Here is a 22477-nt window from a genome sequence, read left to right on the forward strand (position 1 = left end):
AAAACCTGGTCTCTGCTTTCTTGAAATTTAAAATGGGGAAGAATGATAATAAGTAGATAAATGCATGCTTAATTATAAATTGTGATAAGTTTAATGAAGGACATCTATGTGGAAGAGTGATGTGATAAGTACAGATACCTCTTCAGATTAAATGATCGTGAAAATTTTCTCCTGAAAAGTGACATTTAAGCTAAGACCTGAAGAACAGGCAGGCAACCATATAATGAGGAGGGAAAAGGGAAAGCATTCTTGGCAGAGAGAAGTGTGGAAACTCTAAATAGAAACCAGAGTGAAAGGAGTTTAGTGGGAGAAGGGGAAATAGCAAGATGGTTTTAAAGAGGTGGGCAAGGGCCAGATTATACAAGGCCAGCAAGCTGCTGGGATTTGTTCCCAGAGTGATGGGAAGCCACTGAAAGATTTTAAGAAAGGGAGTCAAGTGGTTCAATTTGTGTTTTTAAAACAACACTATTCTCTATGGCTACAGCATAGAGAATAGATAAGAAGGGAGCGAAAATGGAAGTGGTAGGACCAGTGCAAAAGCTGTTCCTATAACCAAGGCTAGTGATGGTGACCTAGACTAGGGTGGTGGCAAAAAAAATGACACAAATGGATTTATGCAAGATATGCCGTGGAGGTAGAGTGACAGCATGTGTTAAATGCTTGGAATTGGCTCATGATGGAAAAGAAAGACTCAAGGATGACTTTCAGGTTACTGGCTTGCACAAAAGGATGGATGGTGACATCATTTACTGAAATCAGGAAGATAGAGAAAAAGGACTTAGAAGATACAGGCAGAATCAAGGAGTTTCATTATGGGTTATTGATATAAGATGGCATTTCAAATCATAGGAATGAACCTAGGGAAAGAATTATCATCTCCCTAGGCCTGAAGGAGTCCAATAATATTTAGAGGTTGGGTAGCATTAGAAGAATCTACAAAGGAAACCAAGAAGGAACAGCAGAGACGTAAGTGAAAACCAGCAGAGTTTGGTATCACAGACTTCAAGAGAGGAGAACTTCTGAGATGGAAGGAGTAAATGCCACTGAGAGGTCAATTGTCCATTGGGTTTATTTTGGCAATGGGGAGGTCAGTTTTGCCCTTGGCAAAAACAGTTTCAGTTTCATTGGAGTAGTGGGGATGAAAGCCAGATTGGAGTAGATTGAAGAAAGCATGGGAAATGTTTAGCCCACATATATAGAAACTTTTAGAAATTTCCTTATCCAGTTGCCATCTGTGTAAATAAATTTTGGCAAACCTTACTAACACATGGCAACTCCAGAGAGGTAATTAGCCATGTGACATTGGTATTTGTCAGGTTTGGGGGGACTGCACTCCTTTGAAAGCTGCTTATTCTGGCTCACATTCGTTCCATGCTTATTTTTATCACTTTTGTTTATTCTCCACCTCTAGATAAAAATTGAACTAAAGCACGCCCAGCAAAAGTTATTAGACAGTGCAAAGATGTGCTCTTCACTCACGGCAGAGTGGAAGCACAGTCAGCAGAAAATCAAGGAACTGGAGCTGGAAGTACTTAAACAGACTCAGAGCATTAAATCACAGAACAACCTGCAGGAAAAGCTGGCTCAGGAGAAATCTAAAGTTGCTGATGCAGAGGAAAAGGTAATTATCCTCACGCTTAATAAATAGCATGCACTGAATACTACTACTGAAATCTTGTTTCCCTGAGGATTTTAAGAAATAGATATGATGACCGGGCGCAGTGGCTCATGCCTGTAATCTAGCACTCTGGGAGGCCAAGGTGGGTGGATCGTTTCAGCTCAGGAGTTTGAGACCAGCCTGAGCAAGAGTGAGACCCTGTCTCTACTAAAAATAGAAAGAAATTAGCTGGGCAACTAAAAATATATAGAAAAAAATTAGCTGGGCATGGTGGCACATGCCTATAGTCCCAGCTACTCGGGAGGCTGAGGCAGGAGGATCACTTGAGCCCAGGAGTTTGAGGTTGCTGTGAGCTAGGCTGACGCCACGGCACTCACTCTAGTCTGGGCAATAAAGCGAGACTCTGTCTCAAAAAAAAAAAAAAAAATTAGAAATAGATATGATGCAAACTTGATAGAATTACAAGTTTTTTTCTTTACTCTCCCCATGTCGTCTTCTCTTTTGATTTGGTCTCCTCCTACAATTCCAGTAAATCTTGTTTTTTATTAATAAAACTGCATGAACTTAAAAAGGTAAGTTTCATTAAAGCTATAACATGAAGTTAAAGAACTGAATGGGCCCATATGATTTTTGTTTTATACTTTCAAATTTTAAAGGACTTATTCTTTACTCATTTGGTTTTGCTGTTTACATCATTCCTATTTTGTAATTTTGTAGAGGGATTTGTGCTGTGAAACGAACCGTTTTGAAATATTGCCCCTGCATTTTAGATTGCCTACCACCAGGTGGCAGTAGTATGTAAGTTACAAATTTTTTTTTTTTTTTTTTTTACTTTTTAATCTTTTTTTCCTTTGATGAAACCTTCAGTCCAATAAATTTTTAATGTGCAAGTTTAAGAGTCAAATCTTAGATAAAAAATAAATAATTTCATCAAACCATATAAATATAAAGCAAACATCAAAAAGTAGATGACAGTAATCTGAATTAAACTAAAATACCTAATGTTGCATGAAAGAAACCAGTACAAAAGAGTTCATACTATATGATTCTATTTATATAAGGTTCAAGAATAGATAAAACTAAGTAAGCTATGGAGATAGGATAGTGGTTATCTTTGTGAGGGATATTCACTGGGAATGGGCATAAGGGAATCTTCTGTAGTGCTGAAAATATTCTATATCTTGGTCTGGGAAGTAGTATAAAAGTAAAACTTAAGCAGCATGGTGGCTTGTGTCTGTAATTCCAGCTACTTGGGAGGCTGAGGCAGGACGATTGCTTGAGGCCAGGAGTTCAAGACCAGCATGGGCAACACACCAACACATCTCTAAGAATAAAAATTTAAAATAAACAAATATTTGTCTATATTTTTTAAAGTAAAACATTATTGAGTACAGTTAAGATATGTATGTTATTTACCACATGTATGTATGTTACCTTACTATATGTATGTTATCACTCTATAATTTTTTAATTGGTAAAATTGATAAAAATTGGCAAAAGTTTAAAATTTAGACAGTACTAAATATTGGTGAGGATTTGGTACAACAGTAACTCTTATATACTGACTTCAGTTCAAAGAACTAATCAGTATAAATGTTTTAGAAAGCAATTTGTCATTATTTAGTTAAGTTAAAGATGTATGTATCATACTACTTAACATTTCTAGGCATAAAACTAGAAAAACTATTATATTGCAATATGTAACAGAAGATAGGAATACAATCATGTTCATAGTTCCAAAATGCAGAAAACTAGAAACAACCCAAATGTCCCCTGATACAAGATGGAATAAATAAGTTATTATATTTGCACAATAGGCTACAGCAGTGAAAATGAATGAACTATAGATATTGCTATAGTTCAATGTAATATTGAATTTTTTAAAAGTTGCCAAAAACATGGTGTGATTCCATTTATAAAAAGACCAAAATAGTGTAAAATAAAATAGATATATACATATATAATATTAAGTTATTAAGCATGAAATGTCCGATATCCTTAAGTACTAAGTTTGACAGTTGATTGCTCTGACATTTCACTTTGACACTTCTTATTTTACTTTTATTGTAAAGGTACATCCTCAGCCTTTCAAACCCACATTTTATTTTATTTTATTTTATTTTTTTGAGACAGAGTCTCACTTTGTTGCCCAGGCTAGAGTGAGTGCCGTGGCATCAGCCTAGATCACAGCAACCTCAATCTCCTGGGCTCAAGCAATCCTTCTGCCTCAGCCTCCCGAGTAGCTGGGACTATAGGCATGCACCACTGTGCCTGGCTAATTTTTTTTGTATATATATTTTTAGTTGGTCAATTAATTTCTTTCTATTTTTAGTAGAGACAAGGTCTCAGGCTGGTTTCAAACTCCTGACCTCGAGCAATCCGCCCACCTTGGCCTCCCAGAGTGCTAGGATTACAGGCGTGAGCCACCACACCCGGCCCAAACCCATATTTTACCTTGTTATTATCTTTCAAAAATTTGTTTAGGCCAGGCACAGTGGCTCTCACCTGTAATCCTAGCACTCTGGGAGGCTGAGGTGGGAGGATTGCTTGAGGTCAGGAGTTCAAGACCAGCTTGAGTAAGAGTGAGACCCTGTCTCTACTAAAAATAGAAAGAAATTAGCTGGACAACTAATATATATAGAAAAATTAGCCAGGCGTGGTGATTCACGCCTGTAGTGCCAGCTACTCAGCAGGCTGGGGCAGGAGGATTGCTTGGGCCCAGAAGTTTGAGGTTGCTGTGAGCTAGCCTGAAACCATGGCACTCACTCTAGCCCAGGCAACAAAGCAAGTCTCTGTCTTAAAAAAAAAAAAAAAAAAAAAAAAATTTAGAGCCATTTTTGTGAAACTATGGATAAGTCAAAAATTCATGTTATTTTCAAATATGAGTTCTGTTGTGGAATGAATGCAATGCAGACAGCTTAAAATATCAATGAAGTGTTTGGGAAGGATGTGGCTAATGAACACACAGTACGTCGGTGGTTTGAGAAGTTCCCTTGTGGTGATTTTAATCTTGAAAATTAGCCACATGGACCTGAGAACCAGAGTGGATAATGAGCTGAAAGCTGTAGTGGAAGCGAATCCATCTCAACCTACACGTGAATTAGCAGCAAGGTTTGACGTTACGATTCCAATACTGGACCATTTGAAACAATGGGCAAGGTAAAGAAGCTGGATAGATGGTACAGTACGGCATGAATTAAACAAGTGTCAGAAGAGAAATCATCTGGAAGTTTGTCATTCTTTGCTGTAAGGACATAAAGGCAAAACATATTTCTACACTGTATTATTACAAGTGATGAAAAATGGATTCTTTTTAACAATCACAAGGGTTTGGCACAACTGCTAGATAAAGATGAAGCACTGAAACACAATCCAAAACTAAATATGAATCCAAAAAAAGCTAATGGTGTCTGTTTGGTGGTCCAGTGCTGGTATCATCCACTACAGCTTCATGAAACCTGGTCAATTGATTATAGTGAAAGTCTGTTGCAACCAGTTGGATGAAATGATGAGGATGCTTGTGACTAAACAGCTGAGATTGGTCAATAGAGACAGGCCAATGTTCTTGCAAGACAATACTCGACCACAGCTCACACAAACAACGCTGCTCCAACTATAGAGACTGGACTTGGAAACTCTCTGTCATCCACTGTATTCACCAGACCTTGTGTCAACTGACTACCACTTCTTCCAGGCTTTGGACCCCTTCTTGCAAGGAAAAATACTCAATTCTCCACAAGCTGTGGAAAACGCCTTTCGTGATTTCATCGCCACTCGCTCTGCAGGCTTCTTCACTGCTGGCATAAACAAGCTACCGTTAAGACGGCAAAACTTTGTCAAGAGCTCAGGCACATCCTTTGATTAATTGAACTGCTTCTTGTTTGAGATGTAAAAAACTACATTTTTGATTTGAAATCAGACATCTCATATTTAATGACCTAAAATAAAAGGCAAGGAAATAACATAAAATTTAGGCTATTGGTTTTTTTCTCTGGTGGTGAGGGAAGGGGATAATCAAGGAGGGTCCCAGAGTGGGCTTCAAAGGTACTGGCAATGCTTTTTCTTAAATTGGGTGGCAGCTTCAAGAACTTGGCATGTGTCCTTGACAGAGAAGCCAATGAAGTGATGCTTTTGTCTGTGTAATTAAGACTGAAGTTAAAAATTCTCCCTAGACAGAACTAAATGGAGCAATTCCAAGGAACTGAAGCTGGCCTCGCATGGCTGGCGGCCTACCGCCATCGTTCTTGAGTCATTCTGCATTTTCCTCTCTCTTATGCTATGTGGGCTATTCAGGGATCTAGATGCCAACGCTTGGAATTGATGCCCTTAGAAAAGAACCGTCATCCACAGACATTCACTGAATGTTTGTGGTGCCAAACCATTGTAAAGGATTCCTTGTTAGGTCAGTAGTACATTAGACGGATATCAGCTACCCTGTTAAAATCTATTCATGCAACAAATATTTATTGAGCACCTACTATGCACCAGGTACAATTTTAGGTGGCACAAAGGTTTATAAAAAGTAAGTAAACCAATTTAAAAGGAGATTTATCTAACAAAAATGTTTTAAAATGACACTTTAATTCTAGTATGTAAATTCTAAAATATAACTGTATATCTCTTTCAAATTCATAAATCATATTTTTATTTCTCCCAGAACATTAAAGAACCTATTGGTGGTGCTAGGCGATATGCTAATAATAGGTATTTGTTTGTAAGAGACTTTTATTTTGAGACATAATTCATAAATCTAGCCATTCTGTGGAGAAACTAGGAGCTTTCCCACAGTGCTGTTGGAAGTATAAATTGGTCTTAATACCTATGAAGACAGTTTAGCATTGTCTTTCAAACAAACAAATAGTAATAACCTTTGCCCTATCAAATCCACATTTCATAATCTATAGATGTTTGTAAGAGTATTATTATACTAGCAAAAGATTAGAATCAACCTAAATATTCATCAGTAGGGGGCTGGTTAAGTAAGTTATAGTACATACTTATAATGGAGTAAAAGAGAAGACAACTCATATGCACATATAGTATGAATAAACCACCAAGGATATTGTTATTTTTTTAAAAAGCAAGGTGTGTGATTACATATACAATAGCATGTCATTATTTGTGTAAAATTTGAGTGTATGGGTGAGTACTATTTAATATTTGTTTATATATTCATATCCAGATTTCTCTGGAAGGATAATAACAGTGGTTACCTTTTTGGTGGAGGAAAGTGGAGGAAATGGGATAGAGACAGAAAACAGACTTTTCATTATAAAGCTTCTTTTATACCCATGTATTGAATTATATGAATGTATTACATGTTGCAAAAGTTAAATAATTTATTTTAAAATTAAATAAATCTGGCCGGGTGCAGTGGCTCACGCCTGTAATCCTAGCACTCTGGGAGGCCAAGGTAGGCGGATTACTCGAGGTCAGGAGTTCGAAACCAGCCTGAGCAAGAGCGAGACCCCGTCTCTACTATAAATAGAAAGAAATTAATTGGCCAACTAATATATATAGAAAAAATTATCTGGGCATGATGGCACATCCCTGTAGTCCCAGCTACTCGGGAGAGTGAGGCAGGAGGATCGCTTGAGTCCAGGAGTTTGAGGTTGCTGTGAGCTAGGCAGATGCCACGGGGGCACTCACTCTAGCCTGGGCAACAAAGTGAGACTCTGTCTCAAAAAAAAAAGTACATAAATCTAGCTACACTCTTTTACTTTAGATCAGATTTATATGTTAGCACTGTTAAGTTTGGTATTTATGTTATTTCCATAAATTGAAAAAAGGCCACATTCTTAATGTTTTACTTATAAACTTTTTTCATTCAAGATTTTGGACCTGCAGCAGAAATTAGAAAATGTTCATAAAGTCTGTCTCACAGATAGTTGTATTTGGGGGAAGAAACAACTAGAGGAAAAGATAAAAGAAGCAACAGAAAATGAAGCCAAAATGAAGCAACAATATCAGGAAGAACGACAGAGGAGGTAAGAGGAGCAGAGATCTCAGTTTCCCGTGGGTTTAGCTATGATTGAGTGCATCAGCAGCCTCAATTTACTCTAAGAGAGTATCAGAGAGTATTTCCATTCTGTTCTCACTGAAGTAAACTCAGTCACACAACTTTTTATGTATGGCACTTACCACGCTGTATTCTAATTGTTTACTTTCTTGTTTGCCTCTGGCACTAGAGTATGGAATTCTTAAAGTCCAAGTTTATTTCTTGTTCTGGGACATACCTGGATCACTGGTAAATTTTCTTGAATGACTGGATTGCCTGTGAAATATGATATTCTGGGATTTGTGTTTTTAACTCTCTGACATGATTGGTAAAACATTCAGACTACAGTGAAGTTGGTATTTTATATTTATCAGCTGATTTTCTTCAAAGTAGTTCCAGGTATTTTACAGGCATCTTAATTATCAATAAACTGCTACCAGATAGCAGCTGTCATATATGTTTTTTCTAAAATGATTATGATTTTTATGATGATTCCTTTGTAAAGCATCCTCTCGGATGCCCTAAACTTTATTAACCAACGTTTTGCTTCTTATTTATGTGATACTCAGAGTGATTCACTTTTTTTATTATTTTCTTTATTCTTTATTAATCCATAATAATTGTACTCTGGCTGGGTATGGTGTCTCACACCTGTAATCCCAGCACTCTGGGAAGCTGAGGGGGAGGATTGCTTGGGGTCAGAAGTTTGAGACCAGCCTGGGCAAGAGTGAGACCCCGTCTCTATTAAAAATAGAAAATATTAGCTAGGTGTGGTGGTGCACACCTGTAGTCCCAGCTGCTCAGGAGGCTGAGGCAGGAGGATGGCTTCAGCCCAAGAGTTTGAGGTTGCTGTGAGCTGTGATCATGCAACTGTACTGCACCCTGGGTAACAGGGCGAGACCCTATCTCTAAAAAAATTAAAATAAAAAAATTTTTTTAGCAACCACATAGGAGTGAGAAGACGTGATATTTGTCTTTCTGTGCCTGGCTTATCTCACTTAGCAGAATGACCTCCAGTTCCATCCAATCCTGTCATCCAATGACAGGATTTCATTCCTTTTTAATGACTCAACAGTATTCCACTGTGGTTCACATATATTTTAAGAAAAATATGGTTTTAGCCAATAAAAAGATATGCTGATTTTCCCATATTTTTTGGAGCTCAGAAACAGAAACTTATTGTCATTAGAGAGGTTAATAAACAGAAGATAAATTAATTTAAATAAAAGATTTAAAGTTATAAAAAATTAATAAAATAAAAAAAATAAAGAAGAAAGAAACAGAAACTTACTTTCACCTTTTATTGAAAGCCCTAGCATATTGAGGCCTGGCACTCAGTAGATACTTAATGAATATTTATTGAATGAATGTTTGAGTAAATGAATGAATGTATGAATAAATAATGAATTCACTCAATGAAATGCTATGGAAAAATACTTTCTCAACTGCCACTTTTATCAGGATGGCAGACTGTCCTGTCATAATACAACTAGATCCTGAATAAATGATGATAGGCATACCGTTTAAAGCATTGTTTACAAGAAAGCAAGAGAAAGTCCCAAGGGCAAATGTATAGTGAACTAAAACAAAAATGACGAATAGTGAACAAATTTCTAAGTCAAGAGGCAAATAACAATATCAGTCATGTGTTCAGGTGAAGCAGGGGAGGGGGGAGAAGCTTGCCATGAGGTAGAATAGCTGAACTAAGAAAATCCAAATTATCTCTGGAAGAAAGCAACCCCAACTCAAAATATTAAGGATCCCCATATATATTAAGTTTAATCAAATATAAATGTGCAATTCAAAAATCACCAAACATCATAGGAAGCTGGCTATCATGAACGAAAGTCAGCAGAAACAATAAGCACCAGATTCATAATCCCTAAGAACTTCAACAGTTGGAATTATGAAGAAGAGATTATAAAACAGCTATGTTGGCCGGGCACGGTGGCTCACGCCTGTAATCCTAGCACTCTGAGAGGCCGAGGCGGGCGGATTACTCGAGGTCAGGAGTTCGAAACCAGCCTGAGCAAGATTGAGACCCCGTCTCTACTATAAACAGAAAGAAATTAATTGGCCAACTAATATATACATAGAAAAAATTAGCCAAGCATGGTGGCGCATGCCTGTAGTCCCAGCTACTTGGGAGGCTGAGGCAGAAGGATTGCTTGAGCCCAGGAGTTTGAGGTTGCTGTGAAGTAGGCTGATGCTACTCACTCTAGCCTGGGCAACAAAGCAAAACTATGTCTCAAAAAAAAAAAACTATGTTAAGTTTTTTAAAGAAACAAAAGATATAATTAAAGACTTAAACAATGAAAAAGGCTATTTAGTTTTTCCAAAACTTGGTGTCATTATCTCTAAAGGGGGAATGGTAGTACCTATTCTATATATCATTCTTGAAGATTTTCTGGGAAGAAATACATAGAAGCAATATTTAAACTAAGTGTTAGGCTGGGTGTGATGGCTCACACCTGTAATCCTAGCACTCTGGGAGGCTGAGGCAGGAGGATCACTTGAGCTCAGGAGTTCAAGACCAGCCTGAGCAAGAGTGAGACCCTTTCTCTGCTAAATGTAGGGAAAAAAATAGCCAGGCAACTAAAAATAGGAAAAATCAGCTGGGTGGTGAGTGTCTGTAGTCACAGTTACTTGGGAGGCTGAGGCAGGAGGATTGCTTGAGCCTAGGAGTTTGAGATTGTTGTGAACTAGGCTGACACCATGGCACTCTAGCCCAGGCAACAGAGAGAGACTCTGTCATAAATAAATAAATCAACAAAGTGTAGGAAAATGAAATATATAGGGAAATTCTTCCACCAAAAGGGAACTATATAGTATATAATTGTTTCATAACCTGGAGGAAAGTAACCCTAATTTAGAGAATTAGATTGTGCTCTACTTTTTCACTTAAAATGTTATGATCTGTTTATCTAATATTCAATTTTCTTCTAGACCATTATTTTAATGATATGCCATGATTTATTTAATAAATCCTTTATTGTTGAACATTTATATTTTTCCAGTTTCTTGCTATTATAAATAATGATGTATAATATATATCCTGAAGCATAATGAGCATTTATATCAGTCAAGCAGTAGAACCAGTAGGAGGAGTATATATTTAATGAAATTTGTTACAGGGACTTAGTCTTATGCAGTGTGGGAGCTGGTTATGCAGTCTGTATGGCTGTCATCTTGCATCTGATGAAGGAGCTTGAAGTCTGCAGGGCAATCAGGAAGTGAAGCTGGATGTAAAGCAGGGAGAGCAACAACAGTGCAACCTATGAGAATGAACTGTAACCCATGTCAATTCTCACTGCCTCTCCAGCCTTGATAAAGTAGGTATCCTACAGGAGAAGCAGGCTTCTTGATCAAGGAGCTAAACAGACACCTGGCCAGGAGATGGAAACGGTTAAAGAGGATCCAAGGAGGCTGGAGCACTTGAAGGGCCGGCTATTGCCTCACCCCAAGGTCAGCGGCAGATACGTGGCAACATGTATGAACTATAAAAATGTGTGCTCCAGCCTTCCAAGTATAAAAAACAATGCTTCACTTCTGCCCTCTAAATCTTGCACAAATATATCTCTTCTGGCCCACTTTAACCAGAAACATACAGGGAGGGAATTCTAGGAAATGTTTATCCTGGCTAAGTTGACATATTACAAAGCTACTACACTAAAAAAAAAAAAAAAATGTTTTATTGTTATCATATTTGATGTTGTTGTTACTCTTGTCATCATCATCATCATCTTCAATAAGGTGAAATAAGTTCATTTGGCTAAAACAAAATGTTTAGATAAGGAAAGTGGCAAGAAAATAAAGCTAGATAGGCAAGCTATTCCTAGGTCATGCAGAACTTAACAAACCACATTAAGGAGTTTGGACCTGTTCATGAGAGATATTTGTCAGTGGTTTTCCTTTCTTATAATATCTGTATCTGGTTTTGGTATTAGGATAATGCTTACCTCAAAGACCTAGTAAAGATACCACAAGGCAAACAAAATCTCTCTCTCTCTCCTTTTATTTTGCGCTTTGCTCAAAAGGTAAACAAAAATCTTTTATTAATATTATATGCAAATCTTGTTCAAAAGAAAACTAAATTCTGTCTTTGCATCAGTATATTATTAATGCTAAAGCTAATTTTAATAAAGCCTTACTTATAAAGAAGTCTATCCAATCTCAATCAGCTTTGACCACATAGGCAATATTTCCATAAAAATATTATAACCTCTTATAATTTTTTTTAAAGAGTAGATTAATGCTTAAGAAAACCCTGTTATTCTGATACAGGGGCCCAGACTCTGGCCCTGTATCAGTGTTTCTTTTGATATTAATGTTCAATTTTTAGAAAAACTAATCCCCTTTTAATTTTAGCCAACTAGATCATCACACAAAATTCCATTCACAATATTAATCTTCCACAAACTTTCTAAAACTTGCTTAAGCTCACAGCTTTGTCCTGTTATTTTACCTTAGAATATTCTCTATTTTTAACTTTCTTTACATATTACTTTCTTTCTTTCTTTCTTTTTTTTTTTTTTTTTGAGACAGAGTCTCACTTTGTTGCCCAGGCTAGAGTGAGTGCTGTGGCGTCAGCCTAGCTCACAGCAACCTCAAACTCCTGGGCTCAAGCAATCCTACTGCCTTAGCCTCCCGAGTAGCTGGACTACAGGCATTCGCCACCATGCCCAGCTAATTTTTTCTATATATATTTGTTGGCCAATTAATTTCTTTCTATTTATAGTAGAGGTGGGGGTCTCAGTCTTAGGCAGGCTGGTTTCGAACTCCTGACTTTGAGCAATCTGCCCGCCTCGGCCTCCCAGAGAGCTAGGATTACAGGCGTGAGCCACTGCACCTGGCCCATGTTACTTTCTTTACACACTCTGTATATAGATGTGTTTTTCTTATATCCAGCAGTTTGGGGTTTTTTTAGACTCTAAATTGGCCACTTTCGGCCAGGCGCAGTGGCTCACGCCTGTAATCCTAGCACTCTGGGAGGCCGAGGTGGGTGGATTGCTCGAGATCAGGAGTTTGAAACCAGCCTGAGCAAGAGCGAGACCCCGTCTCTACTATAAACAGAAAGAAATTAATTGGCCAACTAATTTATATAAAAGAAAAAATTAGCCGGGCATGGTGGCGCATGCCTATAGTCCCAGCTACTCAGGAGGCTGAGGCAGCAGGATTGCTTGAGCCCAGTTTGAGGTTGATGTGAGCTAGGCTGGCACCACAGCACTCACTCTAGCCTAGGCAACAAAGTGAGACTCTGTCTCAATAAATAAATAAACAAATAAACAAACAAACAAACTGGCCACTTCCTCCCCAACAACTAAACCGTGGCACGTGGCCCTCCCTGTTGCTAACTCTTCCAGCAGTTTTAATTACATATATTAATTATAATTTTAACTCTTGGTAACCCTTATTTTTAGTGAAAAATGTAGGAAGTAAGCAACCTTAATTGTGTACCAGATGCAGTGTCCAGGACAAAGGGCAGAGTTGTGGAGACAAAAGCTGGAGGATCTAATCTCTCCCAGCATGACCACAGCTGGGCCAGGGAGGATGGGGCCTGGGTGTTTTTCCCAGGCCTCACCATAGTCACTTGTCCAAACCCCAGAATTTAGAGGCTTAAAACTAAAGACAAGCTCACATCTTGCTGTGAGGAGCCCAGCTTAAACTCATGAATTAAGCAAGTATCAAAAGTACTACAGCAGCAACAGTTTTATGACCTTCAAATATTTAGGAGAATCAACCTAAACCTGTCTGCCCAGTAGACACAGGCAAAAATGTCAAAATTAAACTTTGAAGACTTTATTTTACCAACAATTTTTCACCTATTTTTATTTACCAAAGATTACTAAAGTTTGGTTGATAAAGTTTGGGTGATGTTAAAAAAGGAAAAGAGAGAGAGTCTTCAGCCCAGGGGCTGGGGGAGGTGAGAGGTGCTGTCGCCAACCACCGCCTCGAGGCCCCGGGTTGTCCCAGGCAGCTGCAGTTTGCGCGCCGTGATAGAGGAGTCCAGCAAGGTGCAGCGCCACGCGTCCTAGCTCGCGGACATCAGACGACACAGATCTGAAGAAACCACTTGGCCCGGGCACGTCAAATTCTTCGAAATGATCTGAATTGTGGAACCAAGTCCTGTGTTCATACAGCCTTTCTATACAGCCATACTTCAGCCCAAAATATGCTACATTTATATATTCAAAGTATATTTTGACCGGAGCAGCCCAGAGACCAGCGGCAAGGGTAGGTGGATTTGCTGTTTCCCCTCCCCTGCATTCGGGACTGCTGGTAGGCTCCCCAGCGGGTGGAGAGACCTGCGGACACCAGCCCAGAGACCGCCGCCGCCTGCCAACGGTGAGCCTGTAGCAGACGTGGCACCAGGTTCCCAACTTCCTCCGGGCACCTCCGTGTGCACAGACCCGAGCCGCGCCGCAGGCGCCATATTGCCCCCTCCTCCCCTCCGCCGACCCTACCCGCGGCTGCCCAGAGAGACAATACAGCCACCAGCCAGAGGCACCTCCAGGGAACGGGACCTTCCCGTTTGGGACCCCGCCCGCCCTCCCAGGTGCTGCTGGCACCGTGTTCCCAGGAAAACGGTGCCGACTCAGAGGCTAAGAGACATAGACCCAGCTTGGGCTCCCTGTGGGTGAATTAGGACCGGAAATTCTCTCCCTGGTGGGAATACAGTTTGAACTCTGGGACCCAGAGGTCGGACCTGCAGACCAGATCCCCTGCACCGAGGGCTAGCATTGCCCGGGGCACAGAAGGGTTATACGTGAACAGCCTACTGAGGTGTGTGTGCCTCCAGGGGCGGATCGGCGTCCTAGAGGGCAACCCTCCTCCCAGGAGGAGGCCGTGCGCCCAACCCAGGTGGCGTTCCTGTGCAGGGAACCTCCCCGCCGGCATCACAGTCCGGGGAGGCCTGGTGGCTTGTGGTCTGGCCTGCTGGCAGAGGCCCAGGAGTAGCTGCGGAGTTGGGGAGGGTGGAAAGAAGCGAGGCCCGCTCCAGACTGCGGGTCTCAGACAGCCCTACCCCCACAAGCAGACTTTCTGGCTGAGCGGGACCATTCCAGCCCCGCCCTGACAGCTTTCCCTGGAAGCAAAGAACAGAACTTTGACCCCTGCTAACGGCCTGAGAGCAGGCTTACCCAACCCAGCTCCGCCCAGAACGAGAGCTGATAAAAGGACTCAAAATCAACACCATAGCCTGTTCCTCCAAGCAAACGCCACCTACTGACAGGGACGGCATCTTGCACAGCCTTTCCATGGCACCCACTGACTCAATATACAGGGAGTGGTCCAATTTCACCCACAGGCACCACCTAACGCCTCAGAAACTAAACAAGGTGTGTGAATACCCAAACAATAACCTAAGGAAAGAAACAACAACTGATCGACATGGGAAGAAATCAGCGAAAGAACTCAGGAAATATGAAGAACCAAACGGAAAACACACCCCCAAAGAGGAGCACCAGCCCCCTAGAAACGGACACCGACCAAAATCAGGCAACCAATATGACAGAAGAGGAATTTCGTATGTGGATCATAAGAACACTCACCCAGCTGCAACAACAACTCAATAACCAACACAAAGAAACCACAAAAAGTCTCCAGGATATGGGAAAAGAAATAGACACATTGAAGAAAAGTGTAACCGAACTCCTGGAAATGAAGAATCAATTCAGGGAACTACAAAATACAGTGGAAAGTCTCAAGAACAGGGTAGATGAAACAGAAGAAAGAATCTCAGAGCTTGAAGATAACACCCTCCAATTAAATAAATCAGTCACAGAAATAGAGCAGAGAAACAAGAGAAAAGAGCAAAGCCTACAAGAGCTGTGGGATTATGTGAAGAAACCTAATGTGAGGGTCATAGGGTTACAAGAAGGGGAAGAAGACAACACTCAAGGGTTGGACAAGCTGTTTGAAGATATAATAGAGGAAAATTTCCCAGGCCTTGCTCAAAATCTTGGTATACAAGTTCAAGAAGCTCAGAGGACCCCTGGGAGATTCAACGCAAACAGGAAGACGTCACGACATGCAGTCATCAGACTGACCAAAGTATCAACTAAAGAGGCCCTTCTAAGAGCTGTAAGACAAAAGAAGCAAGTAACATACAAGGGAAAGCCAATTTGAATAACACCAGACTTCTCTAATGAGACTTTACAAGCAAGGAGAGACTGGGGCCCCATTCTGACTCCTTTGAAACAAAACAATGCCCAGCCTAGAATATTATTCCCTGCAAAACTAAGCTTCGTATATGAAGGAGAAATAAAAACATTCTCAGACAAGCAAAGGCTCAGAGAATTCACCAAGACAAGACCAGCCCTACAAGAAGTACTTAAAACAGCGTTATGCACAGAACATCATAATAATAACCCACGAATATAAAAACAACCAAAACCCAAAGATATTAAAGGCCAGATATTACAATGGCTCAAGAGAGAAATCATAGCAACAACATCCAACCCAACAGAATGATCAGTAATCTACCTTACCTATCAGTTCTCTCAATAAATGTGAATGGCTTAAACTCTCCACTCAAGAGACATAGGCTGGCTGAATGGATAAGAAAATACAGGCCAAGTATATGCTGTCTTCAGGAAACACATCTAACCTGCAAGGATGCATATAGACTAAAAATAAAAGGGTGGAGATCAATATTCCAAGCAAATAGAAGCCAAAAGAAGGCTGGTGTGGCAGTTCTAATTTCAGACGATTTAGTTTTTAAACCAACAAAAGTAGTAAAAGACAAAGAGGGTCATTATATAATGGTGAAGGGCAAAGTCCAACAAGAAGAGATAACAATTTTTTTTTTTTTTTTGAGACAGAGTCTCGCTTTGTTGCCCAGGCTAGAGTGAGTGCCGTGGCGTCAGCCTTAGCTCACAGCAACCTCAAACTCCTGGGCTCGAGTGATCCTTCTGCCTCAGCCTCCCGGGTAGCTGGGACTACAGGCATGCGCCACCATGCCCGGCTAATTTTTTTTTTATATATATATCAGTTGGCCAATTAATTTCTTTCTATTTATAGTAGAGACGGGGTCTCGCTCTTGCTCAGGCTGGTTTTGAACTCCTGACCTTGAGCAATCCGCCCGCCTCGGCCTCCCAAGAGCTAGGATTACAGGCGTGAGCCACAGCGCCCGGCCAAGAGATAACAATTTTAAATATATATGCACCCAACTTAGGTGCACCCAGATTCATAAAACAAACCTTACTGGAGCTAAGCAAATGGATTAATAGCAACTCCATAATCGCCGGAGATTTCAACACCCCACTGACGGCACGAGACAGATCCTCCAAACAGAAAATTAATAAGGAAATAATGGACTTAAACAAAACTCTAGAACAATTGGGTCTGACAGACATCTACAGAACATTCTACCCAAAATCCACTGAATATACGTTCTTCTCATCAGCTCACGGGACATTTTCTAAGATTGACCATATCCTAGGACACAAAGAAAATCTCAAGAAATTTAAAAAAATAGAAATCATACCATGTACCTTCTCAGATCACAGTGGAATAAAACTAGAAATCAACCCTAACAGAAACACACATTTCTACACAAAAACGTGGAAATTAAACAACCTCCTACTAAATGATTACTTCGTAAATGAAGAAATCAAGACGGAAATAAAAAAGTTCTATGAAGAAAACGACAATGGAGAGACAAGTTATCAACTCCTCTGGGACACAGCTAAAGCAGTTCTGAGAGGAAAGTTTATCTCCATAAATGCCTATAACCAAAAGACAAGAAGATCACAAATAGACAATCTAATGAAACGACTCAAAGAGCTGGAAAAAGAAGAACAGACCAACCCCAAACCCAGCAGAAGAAGTGAAATCAACAAGATCAAATCAGAACTAAACAAAATTGAAAACAGGAAAGCTATTCAGGAGATTAATAAAACAAAAAGTTGGTTCTTTGAAAAAATAAACAAAATTGACACACCATTGGCTAAGCTAACGAAAAGCAGAAAAGAGAAATCTCTAATAAGCTCCATCAGGAATAAAAAAGGAGATATCACAACTGATCCCAAAGAGATACAAGATACAATTTATGAATACTACAAAAATCTTTATGCACACAAACTGGAAAATGTGGAGGAAATGGACAAATTTCTAGAAACACACAGCCTCCCTAGGCTCAACCAGGAAGAAATAGATTCCCTGAACAGACCAATCTCAACAGCTGAACTAGAAACAGCAATTAAAAATCTCCCTAAAAAGAAAAGTCCCGGTCCAGATGGCTTCACACCTGAATTTTACCATACTTACAAAGAAGAACTAGTACCTATCTTGCAGAAACTATTCCACAACATCGAGAAGAACGGAAACCTCCCCGACACCTTTTATGAAGCGAATATTACTCTGATACCAAAACCAGGAAAGGATGCAACAAAAAAAAGAAAACTACAGACCAATATCCCTAATGAATATAGATGCAAAAATTTTCAACAAAATCTTAGCTAACCAAATCCAGACACTTATCAAAAAAATAATCCACCACGACCAAGTGGGCTTCATCCCAGGGATGCAGGGATGGTTCAACATACGTAAATCTATAAATGCAATTCACCACATAAACAGAAGCAAAAACAAAGACCACATGATTCTTTCAATAGATGCAGAAAAAGCTTTTGACAAAATTCAACACCCTTTCATGATACGAACACTTAAGAAAATAGGCATAGAAGGGACATACCTAAAAATGATACAAGCCATATATGACAGACCCATAGCCAACATCATACTGAATGGGGAAAAATTGAAATCATTCCCACTTAGAACTGGAACCAGACAAGGCTGCCCATTATCTCCACTTCTGTTCAACATAGTGCTGGAAGTCTTGGCTACAGCAATCAGACAGGAAAATGGAATCAAAGGTATCCAAATAGGGGCAGAAGAGATCAAACTTTCACTGTTTGCTGATGATATGATATTGTATCTAGAAAACCCCAAGGATTCAACCAAGAAACTCCTGGAACTGATCAATGAATTTAGTAAAGTCTCAGGATACAAAATCAATACACAGAAATCAGAGGCATTCATATACGCCAACAACAATCTAATTGAGAACCAAATCAAAGACTCAATTCCCTTCACAATAGCAACAAAGAAATTAAAGTACCTAGGAATTTACTTAACCAAGGACGTAAAAGACCTCTACAGGGAGAACTATGAAACACTGAGGAAGGAAATAGCAGAGGATGTAAACAGATGGAAATCCATACCATGCTCGTGGATCGGCAGACTCAATATCATCAAAATGTCTATACTACCCAAACTGATCTACAGATTCAATGCAATACCTATTAAAATCCCATCAGCATTCTTCACAGATATAGAAAAAATAATTTTACGCTTCGTATGGAACCAAAGAAGACCCCGAATATCAAGAGCAATTCTAGGCAACAAAAACAAAATGGGAGGCATTAATATGCCAGATATCAAACTATACTACAAAGCTGTAGTAATTAAAACAATATGGTATTGGCACAAAAACAGGAATATTGACCAGTGGAACAGATGTGAGAATCCTGATATAAAACCATCCTCATATAGCCATCTAATCTTTGACAAAGCAGACAAAAACATACGCTGGGGAAAAGAATCCCTCTTCAATAAATGGTGCAGGGAAAACTGGATAGCCACCTGTAGAAGGCTAAAACAGGACCCACACCTTTCACCTCTCACAAAAACCAACTCACGCTGGATAACAGACTTAAACCTAAGATATGAAACTATTAGAACTCTAGAGGAAAAAGTTGGAAACACTCTCCTAGACATCGGCCTGGGCAAAGAGTTTATGAAGAAGTCCCCAAAGGCAATCACAGCAGCAACAAAAATAAATAAATGGGACATGATCAAACTACAAAGCTTCTGCACAGCCAAAGAAATAGTCATGAAAGTAAACAGACAACCTACAGAATGGGAGAAAATTTTTGCATCCTATGCATCCGATAAGGGACTGATAACTAGAATATACTTAGAACTCACGAAAATTAGGAAGAAAAAATCAAATAACCCCATTAAAAAGTGGGCAAAGGACTTGAACAGAAATTTTTCTAAAGAAGACAGAAGAATGGCCAACAAACATATGAAGAAATGCTCAACATCTCTAATCATCAGGGAAATGCAAATCAAAACCACAATGAGATATCACTTAACCCCAGTGAGAATGGCCTTTATCAAAAAATCTCCAAACAATAAATGCTGGCGTGGTTGCGGAGAGAGAGGAACACTCCTACACTGCTGGTGGGACTGCAAACTAGTTCAACCTCTGTGGAAAGCAATATGGAGATACCTTAAAGCGATACAAGTGAATCTACCATTTGATCCAGCAATCCCATTGCTGGGCATCTACCCAAATGATCCAGTGACACTCTACAAAAAAGACACCTGCACTCGAATGTTTATAGCAGCACAATTCATAATTGCAAGGCTGTGGAAACAGCCCAAGTGCCCATCAATCCAAGAATGGATTAATAAAATGTGGTATATGTATACCATGGAGTACTATTCAGCTCTAAGAAACAATGGTGATATAGCACATCTTATATTTTCCTGGTTAGAGCTGGAACCCATACTACTAAGTGAAGTATCCCAAGAATGGAAAAACAAGCACCAGATATATTCTCCAGCAAACTGGTATTAACTGAGTAGCACCTAAGTGGACACATAGGTGCTACAGTAATAGGGTATTGGGCAGGTGGGAGGGGGGAGGGGGGCGGGTATATACATACATAATGAGTGAGATGTGCACCATCTGGGGGATGGTCATGATGGAGACTCAGACTTTTGGGGGGAGGGGGGGGAAATGGGCATTTATTGAAACCTTAAAATCTGTACCCCCATAATATGCCAAAATAAAAAAAAAAAAAAAAAAGGAAAAGAAGAAAGATCACTAAAGTCACATGAACTTGAAAAGTATTTGGGCTAGTTATTTAATTTATGACTATTCATTTATCTGTAAGTTAATCTGGTACCATGCGCAGACAATATATAAACATGTATACACATACATATATGTAGAACACAGCGTATAACATACATATTCACACACGTATAAATCTAAAAGCCAAAGAGATCAAGGTGTTTCTGCTAAAGAGAGTAGAGCATTAGACTTGAGAGGAATCTGTCCACTTACAACTCTCAAGATTCCAGAAGGAAAAACAGAGTTTTGTCCCCCAAAGAGAAATCTGTGGTACCTTTTCTGTTTTCCTTGAGGGATCCTAGGTTGTTAGAAAAAAAAATGTTTTTATCAAGTAGAGTCCAGTGGATGGTAATAAAGAAAAACAAGAAAAAATAAATATAAAAATGCAAAAAATAAAAATAAAATTTTTTTTTAGGCAAGAGGAAGGAGGAACTGCCAGAAGTAAATGGAAATCAGACAGAGAGAGTACATATAGTGAATAGGGGTTTAAGAAGAGAGGAATTCAGCCAGGTGCAGTGGCTCACGCCTGTAATTCTAGCACTCTGAGAGGCCGAGGCGGGGGGATCACTCAAGCTCAGGAGTTCTAAACCAGCCTGAGCAAGAGTAAGACCCTGTCTCTACTAAAAATAGAAAGAAATTAATTGGCCAACTAAAAATATATAGAAAAATTAACCAGGCATGGAGGTGCATGCCTATAGTCCCAGCTACTCTGGAGGCTAAGGCAGTGGGATTGCCTGAGCCCAGGAGTTTGAGGTTGCTGTGAGCTAGGCTGATGCCACGCCACTCTAACCCAGGCAACAGAGTGAGACTCTGTCTCAAAAAAAAAAAACAAAAACAAAACAAACCTATATATACATACATATATATATGTATATATACACATACACACACATATATAGCTAAATATGAGTTTAAAGTAAGTCAACTTTTATCTATTTATTTATTTTTGGAGACAGAGTCTCACTCTGCCTCCCTGGATAGAGTGCAGTGGCATCATTGTAGCTCACTGCAATCTCAACCTACTGGGCTCAAATGATCCTCCTGTCTCAGCCTCAGGAGTAGCTGGGACTATAAGCACATACCACCATGCCTGGCTAATTTTTCTGTTTTTTTTGTAAAGACAAGGTCTTGCTATTGTCCAGGCTGCTCTCCAACTCTTGCCTCAAGCAATCCTCCCACTTTGGCCTATCTAAGTGATAGGATTACAGTTGTGAGCCACCACACCCACCCTAAATCAACTTTTGATATAGGGCTCTTTTAAAAAGATCCTTTTACATTTCTTATTATCAGATTTTAGCCAGGGCAAACAGCCAATATTTCTGAATTTTGAATTTTTTTTTTTTTTTTGAGACAGAGTCTCACTCTGTTGCCCAGACTAGACTGAGTGCCATGGCATCAGCCTGGCTCACAGCAACCTCAATCTCCTGGGCTTAAGCAATCATCCTGCCTCAGCCTCCCAAGTAGCTGGGACTACAGGCATGAGCCACCATGCCCGGCTAATTTTTTCTATATATATTTTTAGTTGGTCAATTAATTTCTTTCTATTTTTGGTAGAGACGGGGTCTTGCTCTTGCTCAGGCTGGTTTTGAACTCCTGACCTTGAGCGATCCTCCTGCCTCGGCCTCCCAGAGTGCTAGGATTACAGGTGTGAGCCACCATCACGCCTGTCCTTCAATTCTAGTTTTTAACTCTCAAATTTTACTGCAGATAACTGAAGGTTTTTTAGTTTCTGCAGAGTAAAACTTCCTTTTTGTTTCCAAGTCTAGTCCTTTGATCAGAAATTGAGAATGGAACCAAAAAAAAGTAGGCAATAATAGCAGGAAATTGTTCAGATAAACAGTGAATCAAGGCTGGTCGTGGTGGCTCACGCCTGTAATCCTAGCACTCTGGGAGGCTGAGGCGGGCAGATTGCTGGAGATCAGGAGTCCAAAAC

At 39.8% G+C, this 22477-nt stretch overlaps 1 protein-coding gene across 11 annotated transcripts in view; it reads left to right on the top strand.

Moving 5' to 3' along the window:
- Window positions 1-22477, top strand: part of CCDC30 (coiled-coil domain containing 30) — a 137505-nt gene that overhangs the window by 71372 nt on the left and 43656 nt on the right. For all 11 annotated transcript variants that reach the window (XM_075997205.1, XM_075997203.1, XM_075997201.1 and 8 more), the window contains 2 exons: window positions 1412-1621; window positions 7451-7605. In XM_075997205.1, the coding sequence (XP_075853320.1) occupies window positions 1412-1621; window positions 7451-7605 (365 nt within the window). The remainder of the gene's footprint in view (window positions 1-1411; window positions 1622-7450; window positions 7606-22477) is intronic.

The sequence above is a fragment of the Microcebus murinus genome, chromosome 2 (assembly GCF_040939455.1).
Source record: "Microcebus murinus isolate Inina chromosome 2, M.murinus_Inina_mat1.0, whole genome shotgun sequence".
Classification (NCBI taxonomy): domain Eukaryota; kingdom Metazoa; phylum Chordata; class Mammalia; order Primates; family Cheirogaleidae; genus Microcebus; species Microcebus murinus.